We start from the raw sequence: 18,419 nt of genomic DNA on the forward strand, positions 1-18,419 counted from the left end.
CACCAACTCCTTGGTCTATGATGCTTTGGTGAGAAAGGCAGAACTCTTATCACCTGCCCTTGACTCAGCTTAACTCACACTAGAAAAGAGATGGAAAGAAGGAAAAAGAACAAAAACAAAGTAGGAACTAAATACATTTGTGTGATATAGGTAAAGAAGGGGAGAGAAGAAAAGATGGTGTTTGCAATTCATTAAAATTAGGAACAAATTCAAGACAAAATGGTTAATACCTAATGAAGCCAGGAGAAAAACCAGGCAATATATGCAGAGTTTGAGAGACATTCTTTAAGTGATCATTGTGGTTTGAGCCAGTCTTCCAGGCTGTGATCAGTGTGGCAGGGACAGAGTTGGGAGAAGGAAGGTGGGAGCTCACCTTTTGCCAAACAAATGGTGGAGTCAGCAAACACAGCTTTCCAGCTGACCACTCCTGTCACCCAAGGCTGGCCCCACTAAACAGATTATACGATCCTGGCTCGTGATCACAAGACAGTGGGGATATTTGCTTTTTGTTGACACAATAACTTAAACTAAACAGAAAAATGTGTCTGGCTTTGAATTGGGCTCTTCTGGCAGGCAACAGGGAAACACTGGAAAGCAGGGAGGAGCAGCCAGCCAAGAGTGGGTGTCAGGGGTGACAGGTGCTTTCACCAGTCATTTTACCTTTGGCTTCGGTGCCACTGTGGTCTCCTGGTGGGATGGCTGGCTGAGCCGCAGAATCTCTCCACTCTCCCTTTGACTTTTGGTAACCCATTGGCTAGAATGACGGCTGTGCTCTCTCCCAAACAAGCCATGAGCATCCAGGTCTCTGAGTGCCTGCTCAGCCTGTTCCCCTCACTCTGAATACTTTCTTCTCCCTGCTTCCCCTCTGCTGCTGGGAAGTCTCGCTCATCTTTCAAAGGCCAGTTGCTGAGTTACCTACCCTGTGAACCTCCCCCCAAACCCTCTCCCTCCTACCCAAGTATGGGCAATCCCTCCTCCAGCCCCTGTAGTGCTATCTCACCACCATAAAACAAGCATGCATATATTATATCGCTGTATTTTTTTTTTAACAGCAATTTATATTTTCTTTCTCCTTGGTCCATGTTTTCTACTTCTTTCATTTTATCATTTGCATTCTTTGTATTATATTCTCTCAAATCATTACAGAAGGAAGTAGGATATAACAAAAATATATCTCCTGCATTTTCCTTTTTTACTTTCTTTCCTCCCTTCCTCTCTCTCTTTCTCCTTCTTTCCCTTTTTCCCCCTTCAATTGTTTTCTGATACACTGCTCCAACCTATGATTTGCTCGGCTGGTAGATTATTAGCTCCTTGAGGGTCTTGTTTATCCAAACCTAGTAAAGAATCTGGCCCTTCTAGGTGTTCAAAAAATGTCTCCTCGTTTATTTCATGGTGATGAATTCTAGGGCTCCCCTACAGAAACCGCAGGCCCAGGGAAACAGCTGGAATCTCTCAAATTTAACTACAAAGTTTGGAAGATGCCTCATATGCATTAAGTCTCAGCTGTTCTTAAAGCCTAGGCACCATTCTCAGAGGAGACAATTATGTTTAGTAGCACTATCTGTTGGCTTATCCGTAAAGGTCCCAGCAGGAAACAGATGACACACTCAAAGGTGGGCAATTTGAGGGACTTCAGTAAAGGGACCACTTCTAAAGGTGGGGGCAGGATATAGGAAATTACAAGGAGATGGTGCAGAATCCCAGGGTGAAGGGGTGATATCCCCTGTAGGCCTGAAGAGTTGACTATAGGGAGCACTTAGCAGAACCCCTGGGAAGAGAGCGCAGGAGGTGTGTGGAGATCGCTGCCAAAGGGTGCAGCCAACCTACAGCAACCCCTAGGGAAGGAGTAGCAAGAATCAGCACCCTGACCTCCCTTGCCTCTCTCCCTCTCCCGTCTCCTGCCAGCATTGCCCTGGGTGCTAAACCAAACACAAGTCAGAGGCATGAAATCTACAGGAGCCAGCATCCCAGGGCAAGGTGGAGAAGGGTAGAGAGTGATCTGGAGAAGCACGTGGAGGATAGCCAAGAGTTGGCCTGGAGGAGTGTCTTCATTTAAAGATTCCCTTACACTAACATTTGCCTTTCATTAGCAACATACCTGGATAGTGTGAGATAGTACACTAAGACAATAAGGCATAAAGAGGGAGAAAGACAAACTAATTTTGCCTGTTGTGAACGTTTGCACATAATAATCATCAGGACTCTTTCAAAGCCTGGAAACTGTTTTGATAAGCCTTTTTATGTCACCTTGACAGCAGAAAATTTTCTGTTTCTAGAAGGAAATTCTGCTCACATGTTCCTCTGGGCACTGGGACCGGGCTGTGAGCTGCATGCCCCTTGACTGTGGTGTCCCCGACCAGTCTTTGGTGAACTATGCAAACTTCTCCTGCTCAGAGGGAACAAACTTTCTGAAACGCTGCTCCATCTCCTGTGTCCCACCAGCCAAGCTTCAAGGTATTGTCTGGCCAATCAGGAGCTGTATGCAAGTCCTCTTCAGGTTCTCTCTCTTTGGGGATCTTTTCTTCACCCCAGTGCCCTTCCCATTTGGCTCTGCTGTATCACCCTCTTCTGATAACACAAGCAAAGTCCCAAAGGGCAATACCATTCCTTGTCCCAGAATGCCCTGACTCAAGATCTCATTAACGAAAGAAACTTAGACTTTCCCATTTTTATTTGACTTTATGTCCTCTGGAGTCAAGCCAACTAACAGTTTTCTAATAGTATTCATAATCCAGATACCCTTTATCAGTCACATTTTTAAATTTAATATTTACAACCATCCTATGAGTTAGGTGCTTTTAGTTCTGTTTTAGAAATGAGAGCATAGTTATATGAGCTGTACTGCTAGGAAGAGATGAAGACCCCACATCTTGCTCTTTACCTCCTGGACTTAGGTGTGCCTAACAATGTTTGAGCAGGCTTGTTACAAATGCAACTTCCTGAGCCTCATGCTGACAGATTCTGACTTAGTAGGTCTGAGGTGGGTTGGTGATGCTACCGTGGGGTGTCCATGGATTGCACTTGGAGAAACCATGAATGACCTTGAGGCATATGGTATGGTGTTGAAGTGCAGAACTTTGCATCCAAACTGCCTGAGTACAAACCCTGCCTCTCTTCTTACTAGCTTGGGCAAGTTACCTAAACTCAATTTCCTCAGCTGCAAAATAGGGGATAATGATGGTATCTATTTCATAGGGTTGTTTGAGGTTTGAAGTTTACACAAGTGAATACATGTAAAATGCTTAGAGCGGTGCCTGGCATATAATGAGCACTATAAAAGTGTCATCTAGTATTATTATAATGCTTTCCACAATACTGTCACTACTCTATTTTTATTATTTGTAGTGAGGAAGTGAGGTAATGATTTGGTTGGTAGCCCTCGTTTCATTCAGGTCATGAAAGAGCTTTCTGACCTCGGTGCTGTATAAGAGAGCACAGTAGATGCTCTGTGGGCACAAAGATATAGGATAAACATTTGACCTGAGGTTTTAGAGAAGCTGCTCCACAAAGAATAACGTGACTTTCCAAGAATGCCGGTATGTTGACAGGTCTTCGCTCTCTCTGCTAGTGTTTTATTTCTGGACTCTCTGTTCTGAGCATCTTGTGCTTCTCTTTCTTGGAGTCAGGACTGAGCCCGTGGCTGACCTGTCTTGAAGATGGGCTCTGGTCTCTCCCTGAAGCCTACTGCAAGTTGGAGTGTGATGTTCCCCCTGTTATCCCGAACGCCAACTTGCTCCTGCCTCACTGCCTCCAGGGCAACCATGATGTGGGCTCCATCTGCAGATACAAATGCAAACCGGGCTACTACGTGATGGGAAGTGCGGAGAATAAAGTCAGGAAGTAAGTTGGATTGTTCCTGGTCTTTGCAGTTCTCTCTACCCTTGTACCTTGCTCCTGTTCCTTCATTTGCAAGTCCTAGACCATTGTTTTGGAAATAATATTAAGACCTTCTGGGTTGTCCATTGTTTGCTGTGTTTGTTTTTCTATATAATCTCTCTTCACCTGCACAGGTGTGTTCCCCAGTCATGACAGGCAGGCTGGCCAAGTATGCTTTTCTGTAAAGATATTCTTTCTCATAGGAGATTCCACAGTCTCATCTAGGTGTTTTTTAAAAGAATCTCTGCCCGAATTCTTATTTTCCTTGAAAGTAAGTGTTATGAGCTTCTTAAGCGGTACACACATCACCCGAATCCAGTTCTGTCCTAGAGCATCCTCATCAGGACAGGTGGAGGCTTATGGTTGTGGCTATGGGAGAACCTGTCCGGGATGGTGCCCAGCGCAGGTATTTATTGGTTATGTGATGCTGGGAAGTCTTCTTTCTCTGCCTCAGTCTTCCTCATCTGTAAAATGAGGATGATAATAATAATAATAATAATGTAGGAGCTAAATAAATCAGTATGTATAAAACATGAGTCAGTAAATTTATTTTTAAAGCATAAAACTCAATACATATTAGCTATTAATATTGTAATTATAGTCTCTCTGCTTTCTTCTTCCTGGACTTTGTGTGTATACACTCCTAGACCCGGAAACCAAGAGAGCCTTTCTTCTGAACGCATGGTGGATCAGAAAGAACAGAAGCTTACTGCATCATTTAAGAGGAAGGGTTTTAAAGAAAGTCACGCTGGGGTTCAGATCCCAGTTGTTCCCCATTTTATTAGCTGAGTAACCTCAGGCAAGTTACTTAACTCTTTGGGTCTCATCTTTGTAAACTGGGGATAATGCCCTCACCAGAGTGCTCAATTGAGGATTAAACAAGATAATACATATTCAGCCCAGTGCCTGGTTTGTGCTAAGTGCTCAATAAATGGTTTCAGAAAAAGAAACATTTTCCGAACAAACAAAACAAGCAAAAAGCTTTCAGAAGAAGAAACTCCTTGTACTCAGTAAATAGTAACTATTATTTTCCTACCATAAATTATGGCAGTAAAGGAGAAAATCAGATTTATTTCTTACCCAGTATTTAGTTCAAAATCTGATCATAGTAGGCATTTTTTTAAAGACTTTTTTTTTTGAACTGACATAATCCCAGCCATGGCATTATCAGTGATTCCAGGAGATACCAACTTTGATTGTAAGCTAGAATTCTCTAAGGGAGCAAAAGAAAAAACAGAAAGCTTACTCTCTGGCTCCAATTTGCCCTTCTCTAGTCAACATCCAGCCATCTCAACATGGGATGGATTGAGTCCGGCTTTGCCCAGAGCCTTTCACTCCCAAGAAAGCCCAAGATCATATTTGCGAGGGGGAGAGGGAAGTCCCCTCCTCAAGATCTCAGCCCGAGGCAAGATCCTGGCTAATTAGGACATGAATAAATACTGATGAAAAATTCATAGGAAGAAGCATTCTGGTTCAGTGACTCTAGCAGGTATAGTCAACAGTTTTTGACAGCTGAAAACACATTTGCATGTGATGGTCATAGGGTCTAGATCAATTTGCGTCAGCATGCATTGACGGGTAGTGAGTACCCAGGTCATCTTCCAGTGAGAATGGCGTTACAACCAGCCTGAAGGCTGCTGTTTTCTTGCTTTTTTCTTCTCTTCTTGCCTCCCTTTTCACACGCCTGAGCCAACTCAGGTGTCTGCAGAACAATGCAATGAAGACTAGAGGGAGAGAGAAAAGTCTCGGGACCAGGAGGAATTCGGGGTGGAGGCATTATTCCTAGCTCCCCTGGGCCCATGGCTGAGCTTTGCCTTGGGAACAGTGAGGCTTCCTCCATGACGATGGGCTTTCTGCTGCATCTGCATATCTGACTGCACCGGCTTCCCTGCCCCAGCAGGGGCCCACAAGGGCCATTTGCTGGCACAGCTTTCTTTTCTGGTTGAGAAACTGGAAGCTTGCATCACAGCATCAGCATCGGTTTGGGCTTAAACATTTACATTCACAAGCACCATGCTGAGGAGAGATTAAATTATTTACTGCACTGCATAAACTGGTTTTAATCTTAGTTTACACCTGTTTACATAGCCAGCAGTGGACTGGTAATCAGAAGTTTGCAAGTCAGGAGTAAATCACTGTCGCTTGCTTCTTGTGTTTACCCAACGAACTATGTCAGCCTTGTTCCTTGCTTGGAACCCAGAGTTGTACAGATGGAGCCCTAAAATTCTTTCTAGGACAAGCAGGCAGGGAGAGAAGAAGTTGAGAGAAGTTAACAGGGAGATTAACCCAGACAGAGTGGGCACATGCTAGTCTTCTGCAGTTCTCTGAGTAGTGGAAAAACCTCCTAGATGGTCAAATTTGCCGCTTGTTCTTTGCATGACCCTGAACAATGTATTTCACATCCACGTGTCTCGGTTTTTGCCTCCTTGATGTGAGGAGTAGTAATGATTTTTACCCAAGAGTATTGTTTTGAGGCCCAAAGCAGGTAATGTACTGAAAGCATTTTATAAACTATGAAGTTCAATACATATGCTAGAAATTACTTTTTGTTCATTTCTTTTTAAAAGAAGGAAACAACTACCAAAATGTCAGCCAAGTACATTGCCTTCCTGCTTCTTCTCAAGTCTGTTGAATATTGTTTCAAGAGAAAAGAGATAAATGCTGCATCTGACTTTTCTCTTCTATCCAACCTGTTTAAGCTTTGTCCCATTGCACTTGCGGATGCAGGGAGGACACAGCTGCAGTTGGCACTTCTTCCCGTGGGTGCTCTATGCCAGCTTCGGGGTTAGGAGTGAAGATATCAGTAAGACCTAGGCTCTGGCCTCAGGAGCACACAGCCTCCATGCTCCCTCTTTCATGGACATTATCTCTCCTTACAGTGGAGCGTAGGAGAGGACATGGGCTACAGGTAGGCCCTTTCTCCTGGCCCCTGGATCCCTTGCCCCTTCTTCCCAGGATCTGAAGGCGACACTGCTCACACTGACTCTAGTTCCTGAAGACAGGGAAATGCAATGGCTTTGGCCTGGGTCAAGGACTCTGGCCTTGAAGTCACGGGTAGAGTCAGTATCACCCAAACTGTATGGATTCTCCAGAGGGAAAAATTGAGAAGGAGAGTAACAAAAAATTCAATAAAACAAAATGAATGCCCATTATATAGTACAGCCATACAATTATACGGGCATATCATGAAATATCCTGTCACCATTAAAGATGTTTAGAAGAATATTAAAGACACGAGAGAACATTCACAATACAATAAGTGGATAAAAGCAGAACATAATTATTATAAATGACACAATCCTTATTTTCCATATTAAAGGTATGTTTTTATCATTCTTCTTCAGAAGCTAGAAGTGATTATAGTATTAATAGCCATAATCTCTAGGTAGTAGGTTTATAGGGAATATAACTTTTCTTTTTCTGCTTGTTTATATTTGCTAAGTTTTCTAGACTTTATAATGAGATAAATGAATAAACAGTTTAAAAAAATAATGAAGTGAGCTAGAAAGAGGAGATCATAGCCAATTTGTGGAGGCAGAGAGTGATAAAAGAAAACTAGACAGATCCTTCGAAATAGGCAAACCAAGCAGAGACCAGCACTCCAAGATGGCAGTAAGACAGTAACGTGACCCTTCCATCCTGTGTCCAGACCCTTCTGTGTTTTGAAGACAAACACTGTCTCTGTTCTTGAAGGCCATTTCAGACCTCCTCTCCTCCAGTCGTAACACCTCTTCCCTAACTTCCAGCAGATCATCTCACTCCCTAAAGCGCAAAGGTCTGCCCACAGGTGTGCAAGCTAATTGACACCTCCAAACATGTTCTCTCCCTTCTCACTGTCTAAAATGAATTATGACCATCAAGGACCTACTGTACAGCACAGGGAACTGCACTCAATATTTCATAATAACCTATAAGGGAAAAGAATCTGAAAAAGAATATATATATACATATTCTTTATGTATTATATGTATATGTATAACTGAATCACTGTGCTATACACCTGAAACTAACCCAACATTGTAAATCAACTATACTTCAGTTAAAAAAAAAAAAAAATACCCTTATTTATTGATTTATTTTAACTAGAAAAAAACCACCAAACTGTCAATACTCTGGGCAAGTGGTGTGACTCAGGGAGATTTTTTTGTCTTCTATTTTGGGATTCTTTTAATAATAATCATATATTCTTATAAATTTAAAAAAATTTGTAAAATAAAATGAATTATGAACTCCTCCACCTTTGCTGTGGATCCTGTACCCCTTCTAGAGAATTTCTCTCAATCACTTTACCTTCCTCTTTCCTACATCTGAAGCCTCTTCCTTCCTCTCGCCTGGTTACTTCTCTTTAATTGTGCTCAGGTCTCTCCTATGTTAAAATTCAAACAAGCAGAGCCTTTTATTGACTCCATGTCCCCCTCCAGCTACCACAGCTTCCCCCTCCCTTTTACAGTGAAACTTGGTGAAAGAGTTGTTTGTATTCACTGTCTCCATCTTGCCATCTTCTCCCTCCTTCACACTTTGACACTCAGGTTTTATTCCCATCTCTCCACTAAGGCTGAGCCTGCCATGGACCCCACTGCTGTCAAATGCAGGGACTCTTTTTGGACCTTATGTTATGTGAGAATAGTTGGCTTATGTCGCGGTCACCCTGTGAGATAGGATGGACTCTCCCACCCAAGTCTGGTTTGGATGTTGAAAGTAATGATGCCACACATTGACCAAGAGAGTATGAAAAGGTTTATTACTCACATAATGAGGCTTTCAGGGGAGAGAAGGGGAAAATTCCAAGTTGGTCTTCAAATGGCTTGAGCAACCAGGGAAGGGAGAGTGGTCTGGAGTTGTATGGTGGTTAGGGGGTGAGGCTTGGGGGAGGGTTTGTGCATGTGAACAGGACCTGGCGTGGTTTGAACTTTCTGCTGAAGCCAAAAGAGGAAGCACCCAGGCTTTCTTAACAGGCTTGCTCAGATGTGGGATATGGTGGGGCTTGAAAGCCATCAGAGTCAAACATCAAAGGTAGAGTCTAGCTCTTCATTACAACATGGTTGGCTAGACCCTCCTTGAGACTTTTTCCTTGATTCTGCTCTATCTCACTCCCTTGATTTTCCTCCTTCTTCTCTGTCTCTTCTCAATTTCCTCTTCTGGTTTTTCTCCTCTGCCCATTTCTTCAATATTGGTGTCTCTGTGCTCATTCTTCTCTCTTGCTCTGCACACTTGTATGGGCTGAAGATCATTTACCCCATAGCCTCGACTACCTTCCACATGCTGATGATTCCTAAAACCACACCTGCTATCTAGTCTCTTCCTGTAAGGGCCATAAGACCCATTAGGACAACAGCCTACAGATATAGCCACTTGGGAAATCCGATCTGCCTTTCAAACTCTTACTATATAATACAGAGCCTATTATAATCTCTTTCAAATCTGCACATCCTTCTGTGTTCCATGTGGTTGGACAGGTCAGGGACCTGCACATAACCTGAGACTTTCGAATGTCCTTCACCCTCAATCATCAACTTCCATTGAGTGTCATCATCTTACTGACTCTTAGATATGGCCATTTCTCCTCATCCCTGCTGCCATTTCTCTATGACAGATCACTATCCTTTTTCACTTCTGAACTGATCTTTCTAACTCCAGTCTTTCCCCCTTCAATACATTCACTACTTTGCAGCAACAATGATCTTCAAAACACTCAAATCCAGTTATAGTATTCCCCTGCATAAAACTAAATGACCGGCCTTTCTGCTATTTCATCTAAGAAAATAAAAAAGCTTAAACTTAAAATATTTTCAAGGTCTTGCATGATCTATCTGGGCCTGGCTTACCTAGCTTCGTCGCTGACTATCTTCCCTGAGAGATCACTTCCCTCCAACTGTAACACACAACACCTTCTGTACTGTAGGCTCTAAGGCTCTGGACTTCTTTTACTTCTTTATATACACCATGGCTAGCATGCCTCTGGGCCTTCAAACATGCTATTCCTTCTGGCCAGAGCTCTCCCCAACAGTGGCCTTTTGCTTGGCTAACTCCCACTCCCCTATTTTTTAGCATAAGTGTGATTTTTGTCTAGGAAGCCTCCCAGATCTCCCCAGTCTGTAGGAAGTGTCCCTCGCATGGTTTCCCACTGCACAGAAAACTTCCCTGACAACATCATTTATCTCACTGAGTAGAAATGGTTCGATTACCTGTCCAATAGACCATGGATGTTTGTTTAGCATCATGTGCCCCGTGGCTTCTACATTTATTGGTAGGTACTCAATAAATAGTTTCTAAATGGATGAAAAGACTGAACTATAAGAAAATTCATGATAGGATTTTAATGTTAAATTTGATGCTAAAAGTTGTGCAGGAAAGAGGGTGTTCTTTTTGTTTTCTTATGAGGGTATGGAAATTTCGATTTCAAGTGCTTTAGAGTGGAAGGAACCCTTAAAAATATTATGTCTATTTTTCTTCTAGCAATTGTCTCAGCAACATAGAAGGAATGGTCATTCTCCAGAGACAGTTTTAATTTCATTTATTCAACTGACATTTAAGCTTGATTGGCAAACTGTACAAGTTGGTGGTAACAGAAAAAGGATTAGACCTCTCCCTCTCAACAAGCTCACCAGAACAGTGGTTCTCACACCGGGCTGTACATTAGCATCACCTGCGGAGAGTTCAGATATCTTAATGCCCAGCACAAACCCCAAACCACTTACATCAGAATCTCTGGAAGTGGCACCCAGGCATTAGTCCTTTGCAAAGCTCCCCAAGTCACTCCAATGTGCAGCCAAAATCAAGAAGCACAATCTACAGGCACAAACCTTTCTCTGTGTAAGAACAATATCAGTCATGGGATTTTGACTTTCCTAAAACTATCCAGAGTAACGTTTTCTTTTCTCAAAATTACTATAGCAGCACTTTTGCATGCCAGATTTCACGTGTCTCTTTGAGGTTTATTTATTTTTGGAGTTAATAGAGAAAATACAAACAATGGGAACTTTAAAGAAATTGCCATGTTTAGATAGTTTCAGGAGTTCTTTCTTATTCATATTTTATAATACACACACACCTTTCGTTTCCTTCCATGCAATTTACTTCCACATATACGTCATCATTAATCACATTAATCAGGTTAATGTTTCATTAACCTGACCTCCCAGGGAGCTAAAATAAGTGTGTATGACTTATATTTTATCAAAAAGACCGTGTTATATTCTCCCTTGTCTTTCACTCCCATTGTTACCTTTTTCTCATTAGGTGTTATCTTTATGTGTGAAGGTTAGGCTAACCTCGTTAGGGCTCATAATTAACTTAAATTATAAATTATCCCAACCTTCTAACTTTACTTAGACAGCCTCTCCCTCTAAGTTAGTCATTCATCAAGATACCATCTGAAAGGTACTGTAGTAGTAATAACTTTTTAAGAGTAATTGTAAATAGCCATCCTTCTGAGGGTCACTTTTCCAAAGAACATAAATCTATTTAAGTTCTAGAAACACAAATGTAGGTTCAGACTGCAATATTGTAAATAGGCCTCACATTGTGCCTATTTATTGTTTGACAAATGTTTGGTTGGTAAAACCCTTCAGTGAGGTTTGTCTGATCCGATTTGTGGGGAGGGTGCAAGAGGGCTTTGTAGCTAGATGTGTGTACTTGACCCATCTCTGTACACATAGGAAGACTTAGTGTGGCAGAAAGTTAAAACACATAAGGTCTCAACTCTGTTCTATTGGGTTGATGATGATGATGATAATGATGATTCATCACTATGTGCTGTGTGTGTGAAGAGCTTTACATACATTACCCCATTTATTTCTTATGACACTGATAAATTTTATTATATGATAAAATAATAGTATAATGTAGAATAATATGAGATGGTAATATATAGTGATATAATATAATAATAATAATACATTTAAGTACTTTATTATCCCCTCTTCCAGATAAGGAAACTGAGACTCAGAGTATTGTTAAGTAGTCATCCCATGATCACTCAGCCAATACATGGTGCTAAAACCATTCTAACTCCAAAGCCCATGCTCTTGGCTAATAAGGCTTTTGATCGTGGGTAAATTACTACATTTCTCTGAGCCTCTTTTTCCACCTCTGAAAAATAATGGAAAATCTTGAGTGACTTCCAGCTCTAAAAGTCTATATTTTATTTTCTATCTCAACAGAATCAATGAGGAGATTTAACACTTTGGTATAACACCATTGAGAGAAGTGATACATGAAATTTATTGCCACCAGGAAAAAAAAGAAGCAGCAATATATTATAAACACAAATACTACACAGACAGGATCTTGGTAGGCAATACTTAGTAGGTAATACTTGGAGAGCTTCTGATCCAAATGAGTAGCCAAGGTTTTATTTCTTCCTCTTAATGGGTTTTGGTGAATTGTTCTCCACTCACCCCCAAGAGGATTAGATCTAGATCTTTCTTGAAGACAGAATATTGGGTACATTTTTAAGGATTTCTAGAATTGAGTTTAAAGATTAAGCACTTCTCTAAAATGTCTGAAGAAGAAAATTTAGTCAGCTTTCTAGGAAGGCTTTCCTTTGTCCAAGATTTATCTCTTTGCTTAGTGGTTAATTACGCAGGTTCTGGCGTTAGTGAGATATAAATTTACATCCCAACTCTGCTATTTATTAGCTCTTTGACCTCTCAAGTCACTGATCTCTATTGAACATGACTATTTTTATTTACCAAATGGATAATAGGAAAGAGGGATACTTACAGATATTTTTAAGGATTAAATGAGACAGTAGATATAAAGAACTGAGCACAGTTCTTAGATCAAGCTTCAAGTCAGAAGTAGCTGCTGTTTCATCATCATCATCATCATCATTTCCAGCAGGTTAATACTCCTTTGTAAAATGACTGTTGCTTTTGGTGTGTTTAACAGCTAATCTTCTTCTTTAGCAAGGAATATACTCAGCTACATTTTTATCAGGGGCTGTTGTTTCCTGTCCTGTGGTTGGTTCCTTTGCCCCAGAAAAACAACATAGAGACCAGAAAGACTGAAGGTGGCATTCCAAGTGGGAAGTATAGGTCTTCAGTTACCAGGGCGGTAGGGGAGTGCATTTCCCCTGTCTATAAAGAAAACACACACATCAAAAGAGAAAGTTCATTAAATTAAAAAAAAAAAATACATGTACTTCCCTCCACCAATCAGAACCTCCTCTGAATGTTTCATCTCATCCCAGTGTGAGTTATACAAATACTACAGTGGCTTCAAGTGGACCGTGAAAGTGAAAAGGAAAAAGGGGGATGTGGAGAAAAAGAAATGGAAATTAAATCGTCAGCAAGATAGAGCTGGACATACTTCAAAAATTAGGGTGGGCAAATACAGTCAGGCTGGTCTTGGAGGAGAAGGGAAGGGCATGTCCTGGAGACATTACCTAGATTTTTAGTCTCTTTTGATCTTTTTGAACCATAGCTCAATTCTCTGAGGTTCAACTGATTTTATCCTACCATAAGAAAGGAAAGAAAGACTTGGCTAACGAAATGAAATGTGCAGTTGAGGCAAATGCTAAAACTCCTTAAGTACCCTGGATTTGTAATTTTAAAAATTCAGTAAAATAATATACCTCATTTGTAAGTTCTGTGTCATAACACTGTGCATATACATACATGACTAGATGCTAAACCTATGTATATAGAGACACACAGGTTAGCTCTGATTTGGCAATTAAGGGACACACGGTAATCTTTATGTACACTCATGCATCTGTGAGAAATAGAAATTTGTTTTCTTTCCATTAAGACATTGTCTGGCTTTATAATTAGTGTTTATAGTAAATACATTCGAAGTTTATCCTTGGAATCCTCAATTCTCTTGCCATTGTAGGATAATGTGAGATTTAGGCTAATTTACTACAGCCTCTTTTGGCATGAAAGTGACTAAACCTCTGCTCCAAGCCTTGGACACTCACACACACACACCTGGGCACAGGCCAGCTTGCTGCTGCAGGCTTCACAGGCTCTGGTGATTGGCATGCAGTCTTCACTTTGAACAGAGCATTTGATGAACTTATAGATTTCCCTGTGACCTTCAATCCCAAGCTAGGGAGCGTCTTGTTGTAAAACTGTCCTTTCTCTTCTGATATTATATTGACCACTGATTTCTCTATTAATCAGGAAAAATAATTTTAAAAATCTAACATGAGTAAGTGCTGGGTTGTTATATATAAGCCATTAGGTTCTTCAACTCACAATTTCTCTCCCTGATGCCCTTTCTACACTTCCTTTTTCCTACCCCATCCCGTCTCAGGCTCCCTCTAAGCCCTTCTTCAGCATACTGGGTGAACATTTTGATGGTGAGCTTGCCTTTTTTCTTTAGTAATAAGGTCAGGTCAGGCCCAGCTAATTCATGAACTGTCTCCTGAAAGATTCTGGGTGGGACAAAAATCTGAAGAATTAAGTAGGGTGGAAAGACTGAGTAGAATGCTAACATTCCACACTTGTATCTCTCATACATGCACACATGCACACACACACACACACACACACACACACACACACACAGGGAACACAGAGGAAGAGAGAGAGAGAGTGATTTTGGTCATCAGAGCTAATAACTTCCACGGCTTATTGAACATTGTATGTACCAGTCATTGTACTACATGCTTTATATACACTAACTTATAAAATCTTCCAAAGACCCTGTAAGGAAGCTATTATTATCCCCATTTTTCAGATAGGAAAACTGAGAGAAGAAAGATTAGGTGACTTATTAAAAGTCAGAGACTTATGAAGAGCCACAGCTGGAGTTTGAGCATTAGTCTCCTGATTCCAAGTCATCTACTCTTAACCACTTTGCACACTATCTTCCTGATGGAAATTACCCAGTGAAGCCACTAACAACCTGCTGAAGGTCACTGTGACCTCTGACTCTTCCTCTTAATTCAGGGAAAACTGGCAAAGAGAAGGTTAATCAGCCTTTCCATTCCAGCCCACATCAGAGGGATGAGGCAAATGCAGGGTTCACCTGTGTAAATTCTGAAGTCATTATGTAGGTCACAACTTGCCAGAATTTCTGATAACTCTTTAGTGGATTCAGGTTTTATCACTGCTGTGACTTCTGGACAAGGAGCCATGTAAAGAGCTTTGCTTTCTGGAAGAGCAACAATGAAGGGCAGTGATGGATTCGTGAATTCCCCGGTGAGGGTGTGAATGTGTGGACATCCTGTGAGCAATTTTCATGAGGCCTGTGAGTTGGACTGACCAGGAACAGGAATATAACAATATCTAGAAGAAGAACTCTTCAACTAGAAACTTTATGAAGATAGCCAAAGGATTCCTTGCAAATGAGAGATCCTACCCTCTGAAGTGGATTTCATACAATTTGTGGCCCTTTTCTGCCAGACTTTTGTCCCACCCAGGCTCTTTTCCCCCACAGGGGCCACATATAGGCCTGTTTTTTTCCATTTAAACTTTAGACTAAGGCTTCAAACACACACTGCCTTTCACATCACTGGTTCTTGCATGCACTGCTCCTTCTACCTGGCAGGTCCTTCTCCACTAACAAACCCATCTTTAAGCATTCCTTTCCTGGTATTCTTCCTTATGTCCCTCTTTGGGTTCCCACAGGTTAGTCTTCTGGCCTTATAATTGTATTAATAGTTGTTTCTATAACAGCAGGACCTAATGTAATGTATGGGCACATACTGGGTGCTTAATGAGTATCTGTTGACTGAACATATGAATGGACAAATACAGGCATACCTCATTTTATTGCTCTTTGCTTTATTATGCTTTGCAGATACTGCATTTTTTACAAATTTAAGGTCTGTGGTAACCCTGCATCGAGCAAGTTTATCGGTGCTGTTTTTCCAACAGCATTTGCTCATTTCGTGTCTCTGCATCACATTTTGGTAATTCTCGCAATATTTCAAATCCTCCACCAGCAAAATATTATGAGTCACTGAAGGCTCAGATGATGGTTAGCATTTTTTTTAGCAATAAAGTATTTTTAAATTAATACATGTACATTTTTTAGACATAAAAGCTATTGCACACTTAATAGACCACAGTATAGTGTAAACATAACTTTTACATACACTGGGACACCAAAAAGTGCCTATGACTTGTTTTATTGTGATATTCACTCTATTGCGGTGGTCTGGAACTAAACCCACAATATCTCCGAGGTATGCTGTAACTGAATGATGAAAGACAATGAAAGCAAGAGATTCCTATTTAAGGTTTCCATGTTTTAGACCCAGTTCACCCCTGCATTTCAGTGTAATTCCCAGCTCCTCAAACACCCCCTGAAGGGAATGGATGTAGAATTATGTGGAATAATGTTAAGGTTTAAATTGCAGGCATTGGAGAAACCTCAGGATGTTTTTAGGTCTGGAGGTGACCTGAGCAGATTTAGTAGGAAGATAGCTCCGTCAGCTGTGTGAAGAATGCATGAGAGGGGCCAAGAGACTGGTAGAAAAGAGGTTCAATGGGGGCTGTTGAAGTGAGAGAGGCTGAGGGTTGGACAGTTTAGGCAGTGAGACATGAAGAAGTGGCCCCAAACTTGAGGTAGGGGTTCAGACTTACGGCCAGGGCATTATCACATCTGCCGATTTGGAGACGAAGAGTTAGCAGCAGGAAGATCAAAGATAGAAGTGAGGGGTGGAGCTTTGAAGTAGAATTGACCCCATGCTTTTAGGGGTTAGCAGGTTGCTCATTCTGACAGAGAGGCTCTATTTTACATGGAAGAGGAGCTTTGTAAGTTGTAAGCATTTTTATGAGTCAGGGAAAAATGAAAGGTCAAAGCCCATGGGTCCGGTGGGATGACCCTGCTGATTACTATTGCTTGTCCAGTCAAGAGGACTGGGAATGGGCCTCGGGAGGCCTGGTGTGAGTGAGGGAAGAACAGCTATGATCGGTTGTGGACTAGCTATGCCTGGAGTCTGCTGCTCTCCATTTAGGATGTTGGCTTGAGAAACCAGGTCTGCAGTTCGTTAAGAGGAAAGCTGGCCTGGAGCTTGGAAGCACTGATGGTTCTGTCTGGGGTGGGGTAGAGGACCGTGTCTTTTAAAATGGTCTAGAAAACTACTTCCTAAACTTTAACGTGCATAGGAATCACTTGGGGATCTTGTTAAAATGCAGATTCTGATTGAGTCTGTCTGGGTGGGACCCTGAGATTCTGCATTTCTAAGCCCCCAGGTGGTTTCAGTGCTGTTGCTCTGGGAACCACCCTGTAAGCAGCAAGGGCCTAGAATGTTCTGAGTGAAGAAGCTTTCTAATTTCACTTCAGAAACTGACCACGTGCCCTGCAAAACGCTTAGCCAATTAATGCTTTGGTTTCCTAACCTACATAATGGAAATAGTAAGGCAGTTACTCCTTGTCCTTACCTTTCCTCTTTAGGGATATTCTGTGTGGTGAGACTTTGAGATACTCTGTACAAAGGCACAAAGTAAAGGGAAGTCATTTATCTGCAGCTCCATTTCTAATAACACTAGTGCTTCCAGATTTTGACTTAGGGATTGGCATCAGACAGATCACGGTACAGGCATACCTCGGAAATACTGGGGATTTGGTTCCAGACCATGGCAATAAAGCAAATATCATGATAAAGCAAGTCACACGAATATTTTTTGGTTTCCCAGTGTACATAAAAGTTATGTTTACACTATACTGTAGTCTATTAAGTGTACAATAGTATTATGTCTTTAAAAACAATGTACATAATTTAAAAATACTTTATTGCTAAAAAAATGCTAACCATCATCTGACAACACAGGGTTGCCACAGACCTTCAATTTGTAAAAGGTGCAATACCTGTGAAGTGCAGTAAAGCAAAGCACAGTGAAACAGGTATGCCTGTACTGATCCCTGCTCTGCCATTAGGTAACCTCAGACAAGTTATTTTACTTTTCGAAAGCTACTTAGTTCATCTATAAAATAAACATCTATACATTCATTGAACCAATGTTTATTGGCACCTGTTCTGTACCAGACATTATGCTGAGCACTGAGGATATAATAGAAAATAAGGTCTTGCCCTCACCAAGCTCGCATCCCAGTGGGCGAGGCAGGCAACACACAAAATAATTACAGAGTATGCATTCTATGCAAAAATACACAGGTGCTTTAATTAAAAACCAAAAACATTAGAGGTATAAAATAAGGATGCTCTTGGGTGGCAAAAACTATCCTTAGATAAGAAGAAGAGCCAGCCAGGAAAAGAACAAAAAGAAAAGCATCACAAGCAGAGAGAATGGTACCAACTTCCTTTGGCAGGAAAGAGCTTGAGTTGTGCTCGGGATTCTAGGTCCGGTGTGGACAAAGCACAGTAAGTAAGATGAATGGGACGTAGGATGAGGTCAGAGAAAGTGTGGCCAACTCATGCAGGACCTCGTGAGTGAGAAAGTTTGGATTTTATTTTTCATGCAACAGGAAGCAATTGAAATGTCCTCAGCAGGAAAATGACATGTTCTAATTTATTTATTTGTTTTTACAAAAATATCCCTCTGACTGATGTTTGCAGACTAGGTAGGAAAGGGCCCAGAGGAGAAATGAAGTCTCCAGTAAGGAGTTGAGAGATGGGAACGTGG

General features: G+C 41.3%; 1 protein-coding gene across 4 annotated transcripts in view; it reads left to right on the forward strand.

The window, feature by feature from the left end:
• The window catches only part of PAPPA2 (pappalysin 2), a 309,250-nt gene that overhangs the window by 228,394 nt on the left and 62,437 nt on the right, over positions 1-18,419 (forward strand). For 3 of the 4 annotated variants that reach the window (XM_059937054.1, XM_059937065.1, XM_059937084.1), the window contains 2 exons: positions 2,277-2,454; positions 3,627-3,840. The exons of the other annotated variant lie outside the window; for it this stretch is intronic. In XM_059937054.1, coding sequence (XP_059793037.1) covers positions 2,277-2,454; positions 3,627-3,840 — 392 coding nt within the window. The remainder of the gene's footprint in view (positions 1-2,276; positions 2,455-3,626; positions 3,841-18,419) is intronic. 4 annotated transcript variants of the gene reach the window in all.

Source organism: Balaenoptera ricei, chromosome 1 (genome assembly GCF_028023285.1).
Source record: "Balaenoptera ricei isolate mBalRic1 chromosome 1, mBalRic1.hap2, whole genome shotgun sequence".
Lineage (NCBI taxonomy): Eukaryota > Metazoa > Chordata > Mammalia > Artiodactyla > Balaenopteridae > Balaenoptera > Balaenoptera ricei.